The sequence below is a fragment of the Schistocerca cancellata genome, chromosome 3 (assembly GCF_023864275.1).
Source record: "Schistocerca cancellata isolate TAMUIC-IGC-003103 chromosome 3, iqSchCanc2.1, whole genome shotgun sequence".
Classification (NCBI taxonomy): Eukaryota; Metazoa; Arthropoda; class Insecta; order Orthoptera; family Acrididae; genus Schistocerca; species Schistocerca cancellata.
This window is the reverse complement of record NC_064628.1, coordinates 451067909-451089455: the sequence shown is the minus strand read 5'-3', so window position 1 is coordinate 451089455 and position 21547 is coordinate 451067909. Positions and strand designations below refer to the sequence as shown.

General features: G+C 42.9%; 1 protein-coding gene across 1 annotated transcript in view; it reads right to left on the bottom strand.

Annotated features, from left to right (window-relative positions):
- The window catches only part of LOC126176363 (regulating synaptic membrane exocytosis protein 2-like), a 165519-nt gene extending 145766 nt beyond the window's left edge, over positions 1-19753 (bottom strand). The window contains exon 1 of the mRNA XM_049923518.1: positions 19583-19753. Coding sequence (XP_049779475.1) covers positions 19583-19753 — 171 coding nt within the window. The remainder of the gene's footprint in view (positions 1-19582) is intronic.
- Between the last annotated feature and the right edge of the window lie 1794 nt (positions 19754-21547).

The window sequence follows — 21547 nt, the reverse complement described above, 5'->3', positions numbered from 1 at the left end:
ATCTCTCCTGCATATCTTGCTAGACTAGCAACTCATTTCATCGATAATGTTGCCCAGATGGATGAGAGTTATAAAAGTGTAAAGGAATGATACTTACAACCAAAGAAGAGCGTATGAAAATTAATTTGAAAAAAATAGCGCAAATGTACGAGATTTGACCTTCTCTGCAAGTGAAAACTCAGTGGATAAACCTTTTGGATACATCTTTTGAATAAATTCTCAACGATTTTCTATAGGGCCATCTTGTCGTGAATCGCCGGTGTGAATCCATGAGTTTCTGAATATAAATACAGTTTCGATAACCAAATATTTGCCAAAGCCTTATGACATATGATTAGTATATAGAATGAGAGAATTTTCACTTGCAATAGTTCTGGAGTCCATCGTTGGTTAGTTGTAACTGGTACGAGATGGCGGACTTCAGTGCGAGTGGACACATCCAGTATGGTATACCTGTTGTCTGCGTCTTTCATAAACCTCACAAAAAAAAAAAAGAAAAATTCTTATACGTTGAGATCAGTGTCCTAGGTAGCCAGTGATGCAATGCGAAATCAGTACGCCCTTTACGCTCTAGGCGATGCAGCGCCACACTCCCGACGGAAATAAAGCCGCACAGCTGTAACTGAATTACACCTGGTGAAACGAAAGGCACTTGTTGTTGTTCTGTTTTTGCCGTCTCAGTGCAACGTACAGTGGGTCATGAACGAGCGAGGCAGGGCGAGACAGCTGCACCAGGAAGAACTCTGCTACCGCAGCCCCACCTGTGTCTACACGAACATACAACTTACAAGTGACGCCAAGGTAAACCTTAGGTTTCGATGCGTAAGCTAGAACCCTTCTCACTTTTTTTCGTCTTTCGTGTAGAAGACAGAGTGTTTTCAAATCGACTGGATCTTTTTGGGAGACGCGTATTCCTTCTTCAAGTCACAGGCCCCAGAATATCTTATACATTAGACAATAAACATATTCAAATTGCACAATTATTGCACAATTTTCAGTGTATGATGGGTGTTCTCTAACGGCAGAATGTTTGGAAAATCACGTGATACGTAGACAAGTAACTTCAGATATGCGGCAGCGCTAACGTCAGTATTTAAGCAACTGTGAAAGCAAGTAAAGTCACAAAAGGGTAGAGCAAAAAGCTTGCGTTCGAATGTCGTAAGTCTGGAAACGGTATGCTAATCAGGTACCATGACTGGTTGCTCGAGTGCCTCCTCTTGTATGAGAAAGACCTTCAGTATCGACAGGCGTCTTGTGTCGAATCGCGACCAGCACGGAACTTGGCGCACCATTCCGCAACGATGATTTTCGACAGATATGCTGCCCGGTAAGCAGACTACATTCTCCGATGGATGTCTACCGGGGTTTGTCCTTCGGTATCCAAGAAAACAATAACAACATATTAATCCTGTTTGGATCCATCTGATAATAACGTCGTCTTACTTCACGTTTTCGAATACAACGTACGCATGTCGGAAAACCAATACCCACCGCGAGATTAAGTAATGCCTCGTCGTGTTGTGGGCGCCAGACGCTATAGGGAAAGCTTACAAGAGGAGCAGAGACAAGTTGGGAATAATTCTAGCGAAACAGGGAAACCCACTGACGCCACACTAATCCCTTGCTTACATGTCGGTGCTTGCACACCCGTATCGAAGTCGCGCTACGTTGAATATGCGCTGCAGCGACGCCTTGAAGCGGAAACTTTTTGATAGTCCCTAAAACAGTTCTTATTCAGAATACAGGTATCGACTATATTTCGAAGCCGGCCGGGGTGGCCGAGCGGTTCTAGGCGCTACAGTCTGGAACCGCAAGACCGCTGCGGTCGCAGGTTCAAATGTATGGATGTGTGTGATGTCCTTAGATTAGTTAGGTTTAAGTAGTTCTAAGTTCTATGGGACTGATGACCTCAGCAGTTAAGTCCCATAGTGCTCAGAGCCATTTATATTTCGAATCTCCCACACAATCGAAAAAATGAGGTCGCAGTGAGAGCGCCTTAACGTTGTTACATGAATTTGATTCGAAATTCTTGTAGCTCTACGCGTTTCATTACAGACATACACTGATGTGCCAAAGTGTTATGACCACTACCCACCGCGAGCCGAAGTAATGCCTCGTCGCGTAGTGGGCACCTGACGCTGTAGGGAAAGCTTACAAGAGGAGCAGAGACAAGTTGGGAATAATTCTAGCGAAACGGGGAAACCCACTGACGTAAGGAACTTCGAGAAAGGACAGATTGTTACTACCCGCTGTCTGGAGCCAGCACCTCGGGAACGGCGTCCGCCGCTCGTGGTCTCGCGGTAGCGTTCTCGCTTCCCGAGCACGGGGTCCCGGGTTCGATTCCCGGCGGGGTCAGGGATTTTCACCTGCCTCGAGATGACTGGGTGTTGTCCTCATCATTTCATCATCATCCAGGAAAGTGGCGAAATTGGACTGAGCAAAGGTTGGGTAATTGTACGGGCGCTGATAACCACGCAGTTGAGCGCCCCACCAACCAAACATCATCATCATCACCTCGGGAACGGAGAAGCTGGTCGGTTGTTCGCGTGCTTCTGCCGTGAGCATCTGTGGAAAGAAGATGAAGGAGCGTAAAAACACGAATAGGCGAGAAGGTGCCGGGCGTTAATGCCGCAGGGCAGAAAATGGGATGTCGGAGGCTTGCGCACTCCGTAAAGCGTGAATGGTAGTGATCTGTGGCAGATCTGACGGCAGAGTACGGCACTGGTGGAGCCACAAGTGTTTTGGGGCACACCGTTCAGCGCATATTCCTGAGTATGGATTTCCACTGCATACATCCGTTACGTGTTCGCATGTCGAGCCACCGGATCATCAGTGACGATTGCAGTGGTCATGAAACCGGTCGAATGAATCACGTTCTTTGTTACACTAGATCGATAGTGGTGTCTGAATACATCATCCAGGCGAGCCGTTTCTCGAAATGTACATAGTACGACGGAGGCGCAATGCGCTGTCGCCAGTACTATTTTATGGGGGACTTTCACCTGGCCTTCCATGAGAATTGTGGCGGTAATCTATGACACCAGGAAAGCTGTGGACAACGCGAACATCTACGTCACTTCACACTTCAGTCTTCCCTGGCTGCGATAGCATTTTCCAACAGGATAACTGTCCATGTCACAAGGTTAGAATAGCGCTAGAATGGCTTGTGCAGCATGACGATGACTTGTCTCGTTGATATCTGGGCCACCAAACTTGCCTGTTCGGGACTCCATGAATCACAGCTGGGACGCTATCTGGTGTCATCTCTGAGCTTGCAAATAGCCAGTTCGTTATTTACGACCACTGCGTTCAAATGGCGCCAAGCACTATGGGACTTAACATCTGAGGTCATCAGTCCGCTAGAGTTAGAATACTTAAACCTAACATAAGGACATCACACATCCATGCCCGAGGCAGGATTCGAACCTGTGACTTTAGCAGCACCGCGGTTCCGGACTGAAGCGCCTAGAACCTCTCGGCCACAGCGGCCGGCGACCACTGCGTGATCTGTGCGCAAACATGTACTGCCACATACATGGAAACCTACCCAGTACTTATAGAATCCATGCTACGCAGAACCGATGCCTCATTTCGTTCCAAATGTGGACCAACATGCATTCAAACACGTGGTCATAATGTTCTGGCTCGTTGGTGAAATTTTGAGACGCAGAATTTTCCTACGCAAGTGACAAACTGTGATATTTATGTCATCGTTACTCAGGAATTTGAGCTCTTTTCCAATGCAAGCAAGCCGGAGGAGTGTTGCTGCCGGATATTCGCGCGGGCTTTGTGAGGCGAGTTATTTCCCGGCGCTTCCGGGCGACAGCCGGATGGCGCGCTGCTCGCACACTTCCGCCTCACCGCTGGAGTAGCTGCCAGCGGCAGTCGTCCTGCGAATGCAGCGCCGCGCCTGGAGACGAAGTGGCCGACACAAAAGCTGCGCGAGGGCGAGCCAGAAAGTGAGCGGTACGACACAGCCAGCGAAAAAAAATACCGTTGGCCGCATTCGTCCGGATGGTTGTCACTTTCATTATGGTAGTTGTCACAGCTGTAGCTAACATTTTACAGCAAAATAATCTCCGAAAATCGTAATAAGTCATAGTTTCGACTATGTGGCAGATATAATATGACTGAAAAAGACGGAAAGAGTCATTTTCACATGGCTTATCTTGTAGTCGTCAATAGAAATACTGGTTTGACACAACTGTTTACACGAGTCTGTACTGACCAAGAATCTTCACATCTGCATAAATACTTCATTCTACATCCCAGTTAACTTGCTTGCTGTATTCAAGTTTTGATCTCCCTCTCCATTTTTAAGTCTCGCAACCTCCCACGGTAATTGTTCCTTCATGCATCGGGATGTGTCTCATGAAACTATCCTCTCTTTCAGCCAGTTTGTGCCATTAAAGTATTTTCTCCCCAATTACATTCATTTCCACTAAGTTAACATTTACAAAGTATGGAGATATTCGTATAAGACAACTTTGGGAAAGATCAGCTTACGTTCGGGAGGAATGAGGGAACCTACAATATTGCCCCTACGGATTATTGTGGAGCACAGAAAAAAAGCCAAAGCTATATTTACAGTATTTTGTACATTTAGAGAAAGCTTTTGATAGTTTTGACTGGGATAAACTGTTTGAAGCTATGAAAGTATTTACGGTAAAGTACAGGGAGCGACTGCTCATCTACAACTTCCACATACATCAGATTCCAGTAATAAGAACCGAAGAACATGAAAAGGAAGTTGTGGTCTGAGAAGCGAATGGGACAGGGTTATAGCTTCTCCCTGATGTTATTCAAGTTGTAGATTGAGAAATCAGTAAAGGAAACCAAGGAGAAATTTGGAGGGTTAATGGAAGTTCAGGGAAAGGAAATAAAACGGTCAGGTTTCACGGCTACTATTAGTTCTGTAAGAGACGACAAAGGACTTAGTAGAGCAGCTACATGTAATGGACAGTGTCTTTAAAGGAGGACGTTAGATGAACATAACAGCAAAAAAGTGTAATGGAGTGTAGTATAATTAAATGAGGTTATAGTGAGAAAATCAAAATATGAAATGAGACGGTAAAAGCAGTGGATGAGTTTTGCTGTTTGGGGATTTAAATAGCTGGTGATGGTCGAAGTAGAGAGGCTATAAATGTAGATTGGCAATGGAAAGAAAAATTTTTGAAGAAGAGAAATTTATTAACGTCGAATATAAGTTTAGGTGTTTGGAAGTATTTTCTGAAGATGTTTGTCTGGAGCGCAGCCTAGTGCAGAAGTGAAACGTGGGTACTAAACAATGTAGACAAGAGGAGGAAAGAAGATTTTAAAATATGATGTTATAAAGTAATGCTGAAGATTACATGAGTGTTTCGGATAATTAATGAAGAGGACCGAAACGTATTGCGAAGAAAATAAATTTAAGGCACAACTTGACTAAAAAAAAAGAATCGATTGATACGACACCTCCTGAGGCATAAAGAAATCGTAAATTTGGTGATGCATTGAAGTGTGTGTGTGTGTGAGGGGGGGGGTGGTAAGGGGGGGGTAAGGGAGTGGTAGAGGGAGAACAAGACTTGGCTACAGTGATCAGGTTCAAATATGTATAGGTTGCAGTAGTTACGTAGAGGTGAAGAAACTTGCGCAATATATACTAGCGTGGAGAGCTGTACCAAACCAGTTTGAACAGACAGAACACGAGACCTTCCGCTTCATTTATTACCCATTCCAGCCATCCAGTCTTCATCATTCTCCTGTTTACCACGTTTCATAAAATTTTGGTCTATATTTTTCTCTACTGTTTACTGAGCAAAGCTATCGAATTGAAAATTCCATTTAAATAAAACGAGTTTGCAGATGCTCTAAATTTTTTAAATAACACCGCTTGAAGTTTCAAATTTTACCAGTGTGGATTTTCTAAATTTTTCAAGAAAAGTAACTAGAAATTTCAAATTTTATAAATTCTAGAAGTTCACGTCGATTGTGATGAGCAGAGTTGCTATTTTTGTTATTTAGCGGAGCATCTGTGCTCATGACGCAGTAAGTCACTGAAATACATATTGACGAAACGTGGCATTGTAAAATGTCTGAAGAACGTAACGTTGGGAGAAACACGATACGAACATCGAAAACAGAGGTATGGGGTAGCATTTAGTCCTCACTGCTTCCAGGGACAACTTAAGGCATGTCCAAGATCATTGAGCCTGTTTAAAAACTAGAGGTAGCTCAGCTTCAACAGATCACAGTAGATCTAGAGGAATAAACTCAGGGAAATTGTAAATCACTTTTTGCAACTGTGAGTCCTACGAAACCAAATCGGTCATGGGTCAGCAAACATTCGTCCGCCGTGAAGACTAGAAACTAGTCCACAACGTAGGGAAGTGTAAGGCTGTAACTTCACGAAATGAACTACTTGATTCGATATTGTTAATATTTGTAAACGTTCGTCTTCGGCTGCTCTTTCAACACTGAATACAGTGTAGATAATATTGGCTGTCATTAGTCTTTTGCAGATGAATTTTCTGTTCCTTTTTAATCAAACAAGTTTCACCTAATATTTTGAGTATCTTCAATGGTTTTATGTCTCCTAAAATTTGTGTCTCTCTTTTGGCTCTTTTGGCAGTCACAGAAGTTGGAAAGAAAAATGTAGGTACAAGAGAGGTAACTGCAAAGAAACCGTGGGTATCAGAAGAAATACTTCAGTTGATCGACGAAAGAAGTAAGTACAAAAGTGTTCAGAGAAATAGAGGAATAACGAAATAAGTAGAAAGTGCAGAGAAACTAGCTCCAAATGGCTACGTGGAAAATGTGAAGAAATCGAAAAAAAATGATTGTCGAAAAGACTGACTCAGCATATAGAAAAGTCAAAATAATGTTTGAGGAAATTAAAGGCAAGGGCGGTAACATTAAGAGTGCAATGGAAGTTCCACTGTTAAATACAGAGGAGAGAGCGGATAAGTGGAAGGAGTGCACTGGATGTTTCTATGAGAGGGAGGACTTGCTTAATGATATGATAGAAGAAGCAACAGGAAGCGATAGGGGATGCATAGGGGATCCAGTGTTAAAATCAGAATTAAAAAGAGCTTTGTAAGACTTAAAATCAGATAAGGCAGAAGGGTTAGACAACATGCAATCGGCATCTCTAAAATCAGGGGGAACTGGAACAAAACGATTATTCACGTTGGTCTTACTATGTATGAGACTGGCGATATACCATCAGACTTTCGGAAAAAGATCACCCCCATGATTTCTAAGACTGCAAGAGCGAACAAGTGCGAAAATTATCTCACAATTAGCCTAACAGCTCAGGCATCCAAGCTGATCATAAGAGGAGTATACAGAAGAATGTAAAAGAAAATTGAGGACCTGTTAGACGATGATTAGTTTGGATGTAGGAAAGGTGAAGGCCCGATAGGGGTAGTCTGACATTGAGGTTGATAATGGAAACAAAACAAAAGAAAAATCGAGACATATCCATAGGATCTGTCGACTTGGAGAAAGACTTCGACAATGTAAAATGGTACAAGGTATTCTAAATCCTGAGAAAAAGAGGAGTGAATTGTAGGGAAGGCGGGTAATATACAATATGTACAAGAACTGTGAGGGAACAATAATAGTAAAAGACCAAAACGAAGTGCACGGATTGAAAAGAGTGTACGACAGGGATGTAGTCTTTCAACCCTGCTGTTCAATCTGTACGTTGAAGAAGCAGTGATGAAAATAGAAGAAAGACTCAAGAGTGAGATTAAAATTGATATTCACAGTGAAAGTGAAGAGAATTACAGGATCTGTTGAATGGAAGGGACAGTCTAATGAGTACAGAATGTGGATTGCGAATGAATCGAAGAAAGACGAAAGTAATGAGAAGTACCGGAAATGAGAACAACGAGAAACTTAACATCGTAATTGGTGGTCACGAAGTAGATGAAGTTAAGGAATTCTGCTACCTAGGCAGCAAAGTAACCCATGACAGACAGAAAGCAGATTAGCCCTGGTAAAAAGGGCATTCCTGGCGAGTAGAAGTCTACTGGTATCAAGAACAGCTCTTAATTTGAGGAAGAAGTTTCTGAGAATGTACGTTTTGAGTATAGCACTGTACGGCAGTGACACATTGACTATGGGAAAACCTGAACAGAAGAGAATCGAAGCATTTGAGATGTGGTAACACAGATGAATATCGAAATTAGGTAGACTGATAAGGTAAGGAATGAGGGGCATAGGATTACAACGAAAACACTGACAAGAAGAAGAGATAGAGTGACAGGACATCTGTTAAGACATCAGTGAATAATTTCCATGGTAATTGAGCGAGCTGTAGAGGAAAATTGTGATACATTCAGCAAATAATTGAGGACACAGACTGCAAATGCTGCTCCGAGATAGAAAGGTTGGCACAGGAGAGAAATTCGTGGCAGGCTGCATCAAACCAGTCAGAAGACTGATGACTCAAAAAAAAAAAAAAAAAGTATCCCTACCCAGACTTTAAGTAAAAATTATGTCTTTAGCAAAAGCGATAACAAGTTATGAGGATTCCACCATGAAGTTTTACTTAGCATCCACGAGCTGGTAGATGCCAGTGTGCCTACATGTGTGTCACAATAACATACATATAACATACATGGAAGCTGTGTGTGAGGCAAAGATAGCTGAGTGCAGCAGCACCGCAGAGCGACCAGGTGGGATAACGTCGCCACACCAGGGCAAGTCTCCTGTTATTGGCAACGTGACTATGTGCTTGGTTTTACAGAAACAAACGCACATCGGTGGCATATAAATATATCTGAATTTTGAGGTAGGGATCACTTGTTGTTGCTGGGGATCAGCAGCACCACTAAGACGCCAGAACAACTCTGGACAGTGAGATGACACTGCCAGCAGAAGCTGTGATTTCGAGACTGGGCTGCACCTGGCACCTACCACCAGCACTAGTTCCTTCAAAGGACTTTGTGCCGCAAGCCATGCTGACCTGCCACACATGCCTGCTGCTGCTGCTGCCGCTGAGTTCCTAGTGGCATTGCAGTGCCAGCCGCCATTCGATTCTTTCCAGAGGACAGGAAGTCATACCCCATGCACAGCTGTCTCTATACGTCACTGTGGTGACACATATATACAGTGCAATAGATAGTGCAATAAAAAGTACCCTCGGCAATTCACTTCAGAGTGGCTGATATTGACGTATATGATCTTACTAGCTCTACAACAAAACTTGTGTATGTGGCATAGCCGCTTCGATGTGCTGCTTATGATTTAGTCTTCCATTTAGCATGTACCTGAGATGTAAGTGGCAAACAGAAAGCAGGCGCCTACTGAAATTCCGGAAAATAGACCAAAATTGAATTGTACCATCATATGCAACTAGTTTGGAGCATGAATTAAACCTGTGAAAGGCGGGGCTTTTATTAGACTGATGGTTAACTGACAATGACACCTATTTTTCACTGTAAACTATTAGAATTTCATCCAGTGTGTTACTTAAAGTCAAAATATTGTCAGACTATTTCCTATAAGGAAATAATAGTCACTTAACCACAAAACTGAAATGTAAACCTACGATATGCGAAAGAATCAAATTTTTAGCTGAATAGCTTCTTCAAAATAGAGCGAGAAAGCCCACATAGATAATGGAGTTTATGTAATGTTCTACACAGAATAGCACTGCTGTGTACACGCATAGGCATGCATAACTACACTGGACAGCATGTCGAGTCGATACACAGGTTGCCGGCTGTCTTGTGTTCCTTCACTATGACAGCGTAGATGGCGATCCGTAGCAGATCTGATGACAGAGTACATCGCTTGTGCAGACCAAAGTGTTTTATAGCACAGTATTCAGTGCAAATTTTTGAATATGGGGCTCTGATGCATATCACACCTACGTGTTCCCATGATAACCGATGATATCGCCGGCCGTTGTGGCCGAGCGGTTCTAGGCGCTTCAGTCTGGAACCGCGCGACCGCTACGGTCGCAGGTTCGAATCGGGACTCGGGCATGGATGTGTGTGATGTCCTTAGGTTAGTTAGGTTTAAGTAGTTCTAAGTTCTAGGGGACTGATGACCTCAGATGTTAAGTCCCATAGTGCTCAGAGCCATTTGAACGATTTGAACCGATGATATCGTCAACTATGACTGCAGTGGGCAAGTGATAACTGAGATAGGATTGTGGATTAATGGAAATGTTTCATCTGATCAGGTGACTCACATTAATGCACTGTGCTACGAACTCTGGCCAGTGGAGCCAGTGTTATGCTGTGGGGGGACATTTTCCTGGGATCCCATGGGATCTGTATTAGTAACCGAAAGCACCATGACAGCTGTGGACTACGTAAAATTTTTCGCTGACCTTCTGCGTCCCTCCGTGCACGATGTTTTTCCCAAAGGCGATGGCAACTTTCAGGTTGACAACCGTCCATGGCGCAAGTCCAGAATCGGTCTACAATGGTTTGAGGAGCATGACAGTGAATTGATGTTGAAAACTTGGCTGTCAAATTCGCCTGGTCTGAAGCTGATGGAACTTATCTACATAAGCATCGCGCCCACAGTCCACTGGCCCAAAACATAGAGGAAGTGTGTAGACATCTGCTGCTATCTAACCCAGAAATCTATCAAGTATTTGTCAAATACATCTCACACAGAATCGCTGTTACATTGCGTTCCAAATGAGGACCATTATGCTATTAAGCTGGTAGTATTAATGAATTGCCACACTAGTGTAAGTGTGAGCCAACGGCCTTGCCGCAGAGGTAACACCGGTTCCCGTCAAGTCAATGAAGTCAAGCACTGTCGGGCTAGGCTAGCACTTGGGTGGGTGACCATCCGGTATGCCGAGCGCTGTTGGCAAGCGGGTGCACTCAGCCTTTTTGAGGCAAATTGAGGCGCTTAGTTGATTGAGAAGTAGCGGCTCCGGTCTCGGAAACTGACATACGGCCACGAGAGCTGTGTGTTGACCACATGCCCCTCCATATCCGCATCCAGTGATGGCTGTGGGTGATGATGGCACGGCGGCCTGTCGGTACCGTTGGGCCTTCCAAGGCCTGTTCGGACGGAGTTTTGTTAGTGTAGATGTGAAGGAAAGTGTTCATTTCAGCTTCTACTTTTTAATTAACTACATACGCACATATTTCCATTGCGATGCAGCTACATGGCTCCCTTATTGGCTCTTTCATACAAAAAGTAGTCTTAATTTACGGATTGGACCACTTTTAAGAATACTAAAATCAGTAAATACACTCCTGGAAATGGAAAAAAGAACACATTGACACCGGTGTGTCAGACCCACCATACTTGCTCCGGACATTGCGAGAGGGCTGTACAAGCAATGATCACACGCACGGCACAGCGGACACACCAGGAACCGCGGTGTTGGCCGTCGCAGCATTTGTGCACCGCCGCCGTCAGTGTCAGCCAGTTTGCCGTGGCATACGGAGCTCCATCGCAGTCTTTAACACTGGTAGCATGCCGCGACAGCGTGGACGTGAACCGTATGTGCAGTTGACGGACTTTGAGCGAGGGCGTATAGTGGGCATGCGGGAGGCCGGGTGGACGTACCGCCGAATTGCTCAACACGTGGGGCGTGAGGTCTCCACAGTACATCGATGTTGTCGCCAGTGGTCGGCGGAAGGTGCACGTGCCCGTCGACCTGGGACCGGACCGCAGCGACGCACGGATGCACGCCAAGACCGTAAGATCCTACGCAGTGCCGTAGGGGACCGCACCGCCACTTCCCAGCAAATTAGGGACACTGTTGCTCCTGGGGTATCGGCGAGGACCATTCGCAACCGTCTCCATGAAGCTGGGCTACGGTTCCGCACACCGTTAGGCCGTCTTCCGCTCACGCCCCAACATCGTGCAGCCCGCCTCCAGTGGTGTCGCGACAGGCGTGAATGGAGGGACGAATGGAGACGTGTCGTCTTCAGCGATGAGAGTCGCTTCTGCCTTGGTGCCAATGATGGTCGTATGCGTGTTTGGCGCCGTGCAGGTGAGCGCCACAATCAGGACTGCATACGACCGTGGCACACAGGGCCAACACCCGGCATCATGGTGTGGGGAGCGATCTCCTACACTGGCCGTACACCACTGGTGATCGTCGAGGGGACACTGAATAGTGCACGGTACATCCAAACCGTCATCGAACCCATCGTTCTACCATTCCTAGACCGGCAAGGGAACTTGCTGTTCCAACAGGACAATGCACGTCCGCATGTATCCCGTGCCACCCAACGTGCTCTAGAAGGTGTAAGTCAACTACCCTGGCCAGCAAGATCTCCGGATCTGTCCCCCATTGAGCATGTTTGGGACTGGATGAAGCGTCGTCTCACGCGGTCTGCACGTCCAGCACGAACGCTGGTCCAACTGAGGCGCCAGGTGGAAATGGCATGGCAAGCCGTTCCACAGGACTACATCCAGCATCTCTACGATCGTCTCCATGGGAGAATAGCAGCCTGCATTGCTGCGAAAGGTGGATATACACTGTACTAGTGCCGACATTGTGCATGCTCTGTTGCCTGTGTCTATGTGCCTGTGGTTCTGTCAGTGTGATCATGTGATGTATCTGACCCCAGGAATGTGTCAATAAAGTTTCCCCTTCCTGGGACAATGAATTCACGGTGTTCTTATTTCAATTTCCATGAGTGTAGAAATCTTTTCTTAATCAATAGCAAAGCTTAACTGAGTCCAAACTAGGTTAAAGAGATAAAAGAATAAATCTTGCGGGATTACATCAAAGATTAAAGGGTTCATATAGAAGAGTTACAGTGTTCGGATCAGATGCGCAACGTGAAAGAGCGATGGTAGGATAAAAAAAATCCGGAAATCGTTAATGGACCTCTGTTTCGGCAGTGATATCCACGAGTTTTACCGCTAGAGTGCTGAAGACTGTACGGTACGAATTGTCGAGTCGGAAAACATTAATTCGGGATTAAATAAACGAAACAGCAAATGTAAAATTCCATTTCGTTATGTAAACATGAAGTACGAAAACACGAAAAAGCAATGAGCATACATGAATATATTAGCATATAAAAGTAAATTTCAGAATATGAATTCAAAAATAAGCGCATAACAAAACTGATAGATATCATTTGAGCGCACTAGATATCGATGAGGAGGGAAATTAACTCACTGTTACTCCAATATCATATGCTTATTATTCGTATGTGATATATTGCGAAACTAACTTCCGCAGTTACAACGCAGTTGTGCACAAAATCTTTCATGACTGATGATGTGAAATCGGACATGGTTTTCGAATAAAGTTACCCTACAGCTGCAGCGGTAGCGTTCTTTTTATTCAAGATGATGGACTAAAATCATGGCTAATCACCTGAAGTGAGCGTTTACCGCTTGCGGTTATGTTTAAGTATCTGTCTCAATTTAATATGTAAAACTACATTTCTAAGTTCAAGTCAGTTTTCCAGACAGACGAATTTTATAAATTTTGCAAATCACACCCTGTACGAAACGTTGACACAAATCTTATGCTAATGTACTGGTTTCTTACTCCCTTGTAAGTTTCTCAGTAATCGTTAGTTCGCATATAAGTGCGTGCTTGACTGTGTGTGTGTGTGTGTGTGTGTGTGTGTGTGTGTGTGTGTGAGGGTAACGCGGATTTATTTAAACGTCCTGACGCGTTTTTTAAGTATTTAATTTCTTTTTAAATTTATCAATGCCGTCATTAGACACCATACACTAGCTCAGTCTGCAAAGGGTTGCTCGAAATACTTTTATGTGGTGTTCTCAAAAAAAAGTAGTGAAAAGAAACTGCAGAAATGAAGTCTCTAGCTTCCCGAACCCATTATACTAGAAAATAATGATTTCGTCTACAAAGAGGAAGCGCTTCTGCAATAGTTAGCGCGGCTGTCTAAATTATTCTTGTTTTACTTTGAAAGGAAAGTCTCGCTTGCAAAATAATTTACCAGAACGCCAAGTCTTTCTTCAAATTTGCCCGTGCTTTTCTTGTTCGGCGTAATTAATTGCACAGTACCTGTTATGCTTTGCTACTCCCATTTGCTGTTCACCACATAGTAGTCTCTATTTTTATTGCTATCTATTCAAAACTGAAGTGCAAGAAAAAACTTTTCCCTCACTGCAACATTAAAATGTATTTTCATTATCTTACGAAATTTCTTTTTATTTTCTCAGGCGTTGTTGAAATCATGAGCTCCAGGAAGAGTTTTTTGACGGTGTCACCGAAATGGTGCAAAATACAGAAAAAGGTTCAAGACTGCAAGTCATATTTAGTCGCAGTGTAGCAGTACGCTTCAATATGGCTATGGGGAATATAGAAAATCTAAGTATGGAAACACTGAAGTAATGATAGATTGTCTTGTTTTTCCTTAATAGTCTTCTGACTGGTATGATAGGGATCGCCATGAATTCATCTCCTGCGCTAACTCGAATAAACACTTACACCCTGCATTCTCTATAATTATTTCTGGCATGGATTTGAACCTCTGCCTTTCCCTATAGATTTTACCCATTACAGGTCTCTCTAGTACCATGGACATTACCCTCTGGTGTCATAACTCATGTCATATCATCCTGTTCCTCCTTCACTTCAGTGGTTTCCGTATATTTCTTGCCTCGCCGATTCTGTGGAGAACCTACTCATGCCTCATTTTATCAGTTCATCTAATTTTCAACAATGATCTGCAGCTTCGATTATCTTCTGTTCCGGTTTTCGCACAGTCCATGTTACACTATGATACAATGGTGTGCTCCAAATGTATAACCTCAAAATTTCTTCCTCATATTAAGATCTTTGTCGGATACTAGCAGTCTTCCCTTGCCAAAAATTCCGTTTTGTCAGTGCTAGTCTGTTTTTTACGTCCTTCCTGCTGCGTCCGTCATGAATAATTTTGCTTCAAAGGTACCGCAATTCCTTCACTTCGTCTACCCCACGATCACCAATTATGATCTTCAATTTCTCGCTATTTTCATTTCCACTTCTTCTCATTAATTTGTTCTTAATTCGATTTACTCTCAGTCCCTGTTTTGTACCCATTAGACTGTTCGTTCTATTCAACACTTTCTATAACTCTACTTCACTTTCATTGAGGATATCAATAGCATCAGCGAATCTCGTCATTGATAACTTTCCACTCTGAATTTTATTCGCATTCTTGAACCTTTCTTCTACGTCCATCATTGCTTCTTCGATGTATAGATTGAATAATAGGGGCGAAAGAATGCATCCCTGTCTCACACCATTTTTAATCTGATCACTTCTTCGTGTTCCAGTCTTATTGTTCCCTCGTGGTTCTTTTGCATATTGCATATTACCTGACTTTCCCTATAGTGTACTCGTACTTTTCTCAGAACTGCGAACACATTGCACTATCCCCCATTGTCGATCGCCTTCTCAAGGTCGACAAACCCTATACTATCTCATAATCGCCTCACTTGTGCCTTAACCTTTCATAAAGCCAAGCTGATCGTTATCTAATAGATCCTCGATTTTCTTTTACCATTCTTCAGTATATTATTATTGTCAGCATTTTGCACACATGAACTCTTAAGCTGATCGTACGATAGTTCTCACACTGATCAGCTCTTGCTCACTTCAGAATTGTGTCAATGATGTTTTCCCGAAAGTCTGATGGTGCGTCGCCAGTCTCATAGATTCTATAAACAATTTGAACAGTCGTTTGGTTGCCACTTTTCCCAATTATTTTAGAAATTCCCATTGAATATTATCCATACATTCTGTTTTAATTGATCTCAAGTCTTCCAGAGCTCTCTTAAATTCTGACTCTGATTCTGGATCCCCTACAGCACCCCTATCGACTAGAATTTCTTCCTCTATCACGTTATCAGACAAGTCCTCCACCTCATACAGGACTAAAGTGCGAACTTTCCACCAACCTGTCCTTGCCACTGGGTTCAAAAGTGGAATTCACGTTGCACTCTTAATGTTACCACCCTCAATTGTAATTTCTCTCAAGGCTATTTTTGCTTTTCTATATGCTGAGTCAGTCCTCCCGACTATGACTTTTTTCGATTTCTTCACATATTTCGTACAGACATTTCTACTTTGCTGCCCTGCACTTCCTATTTATTTCATTTCTAAGAGAATTATACTGCATCTTTCCTTTCTTTCCCTGAAGGGTTTTGTATTCCTTCTTCCTTCCATCAATTTGAGTATTATTTTCTTATCCAAGGTTTCTTCGCTGTTATCTTCCTTGTACTTACGTTTGTATGTCAAACGTCTGTGATTGCCCGTTTTAGAGATGTCCATTCCTTTTCAGTTGAACTGCCTACTCTGGTATTCACTATCCCATTACCCTAATCCTTAGCGAGCTTCAGACCTGCCTCACTGTTCCACAGCACTTCAGTGTCCCACTTCCTTCCACAATGCCTCTTCTGGTCGATTCTCTTAAACTTCATTTTCTCTTCAGCATCACTAAATTGTAATCAGAGTCTACATCTGCACGTGAATAAACCTTACAATACAGTATCTGATTTCGAAATGTCTGTCCGACCATGATGTAATCTAGCTGGAAGCTACTCTGACTCTGGGTCTTCTCCAAATGTGCCGCCTCCTCTTGTGATTCTTGAACTGAGTATTATTGCAAAACTCAGTTAGTCTTTCTCCTGTTCATTCCTGGTACCATGTCCATAATTTCCCCATAATCTTCTCTTTTACTCCTATCCCTGCAATTGCATTCCATTTCCCCATCTCCCTTTACGTACTGAATTACCTGTTTAGTGTCCTCACATTATTTCTCTGCCTCTTCACCTCATAATATGACCATGAACTACTCAGAGATGAAGGAATAGAGAGCACTTTTTACTTTTTCCGGATTAGTAAGTTACTCATAGAAAAGAGAAAATGATCTGGAAATTAAGCTGTACATATAAAGTTGCAAATTCAGATCAATTGCGCTGACTGAAGAAATATCTTAACTATTTATTGAAAGAAAAACATATGAAAGTGGAGAGAAATTATGGTAACCGAAGCCGTACGAATTTCGAGTAATAGCTAAACAGCAGAAATGGGTAGGCGAAATAGACTGAACACCAAATGTAACATGAACATTGTTCACGGCATGGTCATGAGTATCAATCGTATGTTGGTATTACCCACAAACGACCGAGAATGTAGATAGAAAGAATAAGTTGAGCCTGTAGAAAGAAAAGGAAGTATTCAGTTTTTTGGTAGAAAATGTATTTTATGGGGTCAAGCAGGCGATAAAGTGTCGTAACACAAAAATGAGACACTTTCAAAAGCACAAAGAATGGAGTAAATTTAAATTAGCATTGGAAGTTATTTAATTTTGTGTAGAAAACGAAGCATGAAAGTTACTCAATTACTCCATTGATCAGTGTCTAAGAAGCACGCGAGATACTAGCACATTTCCAGAAGGGTAATACGTTCGCAAATATAAATGGTTATCCCAAGAAGGTTGGTCTTACGACAAATCTGTGTCGTTGTCCGGATTAATGAACAGCAGACTAGTAACGTGTAGTCCTGAGACTTTTCTGAGACCTCGACGATAGTAATCACGAGCCTATTGGTTGATTATTTAAAAGGTCAATAAAATTTTATGGATTAAAATCAGTTTTTCGCTGCCACTGGAAAGCGACGAAGGCTTGCCCAAACAGAGGACTATCGAATACAATGGTTGGATTAATTTTCACGTTCACTGATCAGTTAATTTAGAAAAGCCACAAGATCGCGAATATCGGTAGAAGTTCAGGACCGTTGCGTTCGAATTTCGGTTGCAGACACATCATTGCAGAGGAACACTAGTTTCTAACATGTCCGTTGATCTGGCACCAGAACAGGCTACCCAACTTGAACGCCAGGAAGACGAGACACCCTCCTGCCAGAAGCTGCAGGAACTGTATTCATTGCCACCTAAGTAAAGTTGGCTAGCTATCTTTTTTACTCACAAGGGAACATTCGCAGGTGCCAAAAACGATCTTGATGAAAGTTAGCGGGAGTGTAGACAGGGCAATATTGTGCAATACGTATTTTTTTGTTTGTGCCCAATTCCACTTTTCAGGGGCAAGACACACCCTAAAGGTAATTTTGCATTTTGGGTTTACAGGGAGTATCTTTGAATCGATGATATATAAAAAATGTTCATCATAGAAAAGTTGGTATGTAATTAATGTTCTTGAAACACTGTATAATCAACTTTTGTAATAAACTGAAATTTTTAAAAATACCCCAGCACGATTAATTAATTTTGAAAACCGAAAACTTTTGTTACAACGTAAATTACACATCCCTGTGTAATAAAGCTGCTTTTAGAAACACCATTTTCGGAAAATAAGCTCTACGCACTGTGCTGTTGGAATATTTTCAACATACCTAATTAAAACATCTATACAGTCATTACTGTTCTAATCATTTATTTTACTTAGATTTGTTTCATGTTTCAAAACTTTCTCAGATCCATTCTTTTACAGTTCTTGATCGGTATCACATTGTCAGTGTTTGTGGTTCAGTAGTTGCCGCCAGTTTACTATAGTGTGCTGGCTTTCATCACTCTGGAAGCAGCCTTGTGTTGTGCGGAATCAGTCAGTTTTAGTTGGTGTGCTTCATGGCAAAATGTTTGCGACTACTTCGATCGTTGTTATTACGAGTTACGCTACTTGCACCGTGAGCAGCAGACACCACGATTCAGCGATGCTGAGGCATTAAGCTTCCCCAGGCTACCCCCTCTCTTTATATCTGTAACTTCTCGTGGCTAACTACCTTCTTTCCTCATTCTCGCCGGCCGCGGTGGTCTCGCGGTTAAGGCGCTCAGTCCGGAACCGCACGACTGCTACGGTCGCAGGTTCGAATCCTGCCTCGGGCATGGATGTGTGTGATGTCCTTAGGTTAGTTAGGTTTAAGTAGGTCTAAGTTCTAGGGGACTGATGACCACAGAAGTTAAGTCTCATAGTGCTCAGAGCCATTTGAACCATTTGAATCCTCATTCTCGCCTCCGAGAGTTCATCTCAGTTCTCCAAGCACTACTCACTGTGGACTGGACAAGTTATGATTTGTTTCTTGTAGTTTCCTTTTTATTTTACTCGTCCTACGGCAAGTCGGCTGTGTGCCAAGTAATGCAGAATTTTGGGTGGAGTAACAAGAGTACCACACATTTACCTTACTTTAACATACAATATATACTGATCCATTTGAAATAGCCATTCTTTAACTAATTTGGCACCACCCTCAACCACCACAATATCTACGGGCTTGGCGACCGTGACAGGAGCAACAATATGTCGGTCATTTCCAAATCTGTGAGGCAGACCTTCTGTCAAGTTGCCCACAATGATAGCGAAACGATTCACCTCAAGTCACTGTTAGCTTCACTTGGCCAGGATCTGTTTTCACGCTAGACACATTCAGTTCGTGGCGACCGTATTCTCGACTGCCTTCCCTTGGATGGGGAAATTCCTTTACATTCGTTAACTTCTACAACAAAGCAGGCCAAGAGGGACAGATTGCGAAGCACAGCATGTGGCTCAGCAAGAGCGCAAAAGAGAGACCAGACACACATGTGGTGTGCATCCTCTCTCCTCTGGTTCCAGGCAGTCTCTGCTGAAGTAAGTGCCACTACCTGCGATGAGACAACGTCTGTGTGTACGTGCAACTAACCATCCACAATGTCACTACTGCTGGGATAGCGCAGTCGCCAACATTATAGCCTTTGCCAGCTTGTAGCCCAGCTGTGGGACTTGCACCTTCATCTCTGCCATCACCATCTCTATAGCCACTGCTGCTAATGACGACACCACTGTCGATGCCAGCTGTGAGGATCCACTGCATGGCCCGAGTTCGGAAAACAGTGTTAGAGTAACTGATTGAATAGCCAAGGGAGGCTAGCACAGTTATTTCTGGCATACCGACTTATGCACCATTGAGATAAGAGCTGATTTAACCGAACGACAGCTAGATAAATTTAAAACCAGACATGATTAAAAAATTGTTGCCTGTTTAGAGCTTGAAAAGAAGTTGTCTAGTTAATTAAGTAAGGAGATTTTAAGTGTCATGGCTCACTGGCGAGTTTACTCACTCAGAGCAGTTACGCCTATGTCATTAGCTCCAGAGCTTTATCCACTGCAAGGGAGACCACGTCAGGTGCCAAGAATAAAAGACAAGGCAGTGCATCTGAAGTGACCACACCGCACGCCACACTTTTATCAGAAACAATTGTGTGCCTGGGGCATTATAGATTAAACTAGGACACTGGAAGAGGGCTGACAGAGGCGAAACTTTAATGGGATTCTGCACAAAAGGCACGTATCGAAACGTGGCTTTATAGTATACTGTAGACCATGGGCAAATTTGCATGTGTATTGCACACTTGTTTAGAGGGCATGAGTTACATACATGTATTTGACAGAAAAATCGAGACAATCAACACTAAATCAATGAACCTGGAAGTCTTGCCGAAATGGCTGCTACAAATGTCAAGGTGTTGAATGTTAGATCACAGTAATGTGAACTATATCAATGTAGAAGAAGTCAAGACAAAAATAACAGATATATGTGGATATATCAAGGCGATAATTAAGGCATTTGACTACCATCATCATCAGTAGTCTCAAAGTTTGTATAAGTTGTAAGCTCTCAAAAACCTCTTGGTATACAGCAGCATGTCGTCGAAAAAGCATAAAGTTATTGACATGTAGAACGCTATTCAATGGAAGTTGCAACTGTTAAAGTTAGTGCAGTTTCAATGAGATCAACATCCTTCAGAAACATTTGAGCCATAACTGATGGGCTCAAAGGGCTATCAAGCACTATGGAAGGAAGCAGAAAAGATGAAGTGGAAGTAAAGAAGCGGAAGACGATAGAGTAAAGGCTATTGCTGACTTCATTAATCGTTACAGTAATGCAGAGACAGACAGAACATATTGGGTCAGCAGAATGGAGGCATAACGTTAGATACACACCCAGTAAGTTTAACTGAGAATGCAATAAGAGTTGGTGATGAGGAATTGGAAAGAATGCCTAATTCAGTACAGCTAAAGGTTTAAAAATCTAAGATTTCAAGAAGTATACTGCGAATGATATATATTACGCTTGACCAATCCACACAGGAGCCCAGAAGGACGAATGAAAGCATAAAAAATTGTCAAATGCAAGAATATAATTAAACCAGCAGTAGCAGCTGCACATAGCTTGGATAAAGGAGCTGAAGTTCAGCATAAAAGACTGAACTGTCTACCTCTAGAGTACATACATTACATTGAACCAAATGAAATGATAGATCAGTAACTACTGTATTTACAGCATTAGCTGCCACAGGGCATACAGGTCCTACGTCCGCATCATCGAGTAATTATAGAGACAGTTTTGACGAGGTTCATAGGCTAATGTGCAGAATAATTTTGCACTTTCATGTAGTAATACGAGGCTGGATGTTTTATGTCAGGCTGATCTTGTAGATGTGTGAGACTATTCACGATCAAATAGCCATTTCAAGTACATTCTAATGGTCATAGACATACATTTAAAATTTACCTGGACCCTACATGTGAAGGAAAAGAAGGGGAAGAAGGTTTCAGTTGTGACAGGAAACGAAACGTAGGTACACCATTACGACCCGGAGACGAA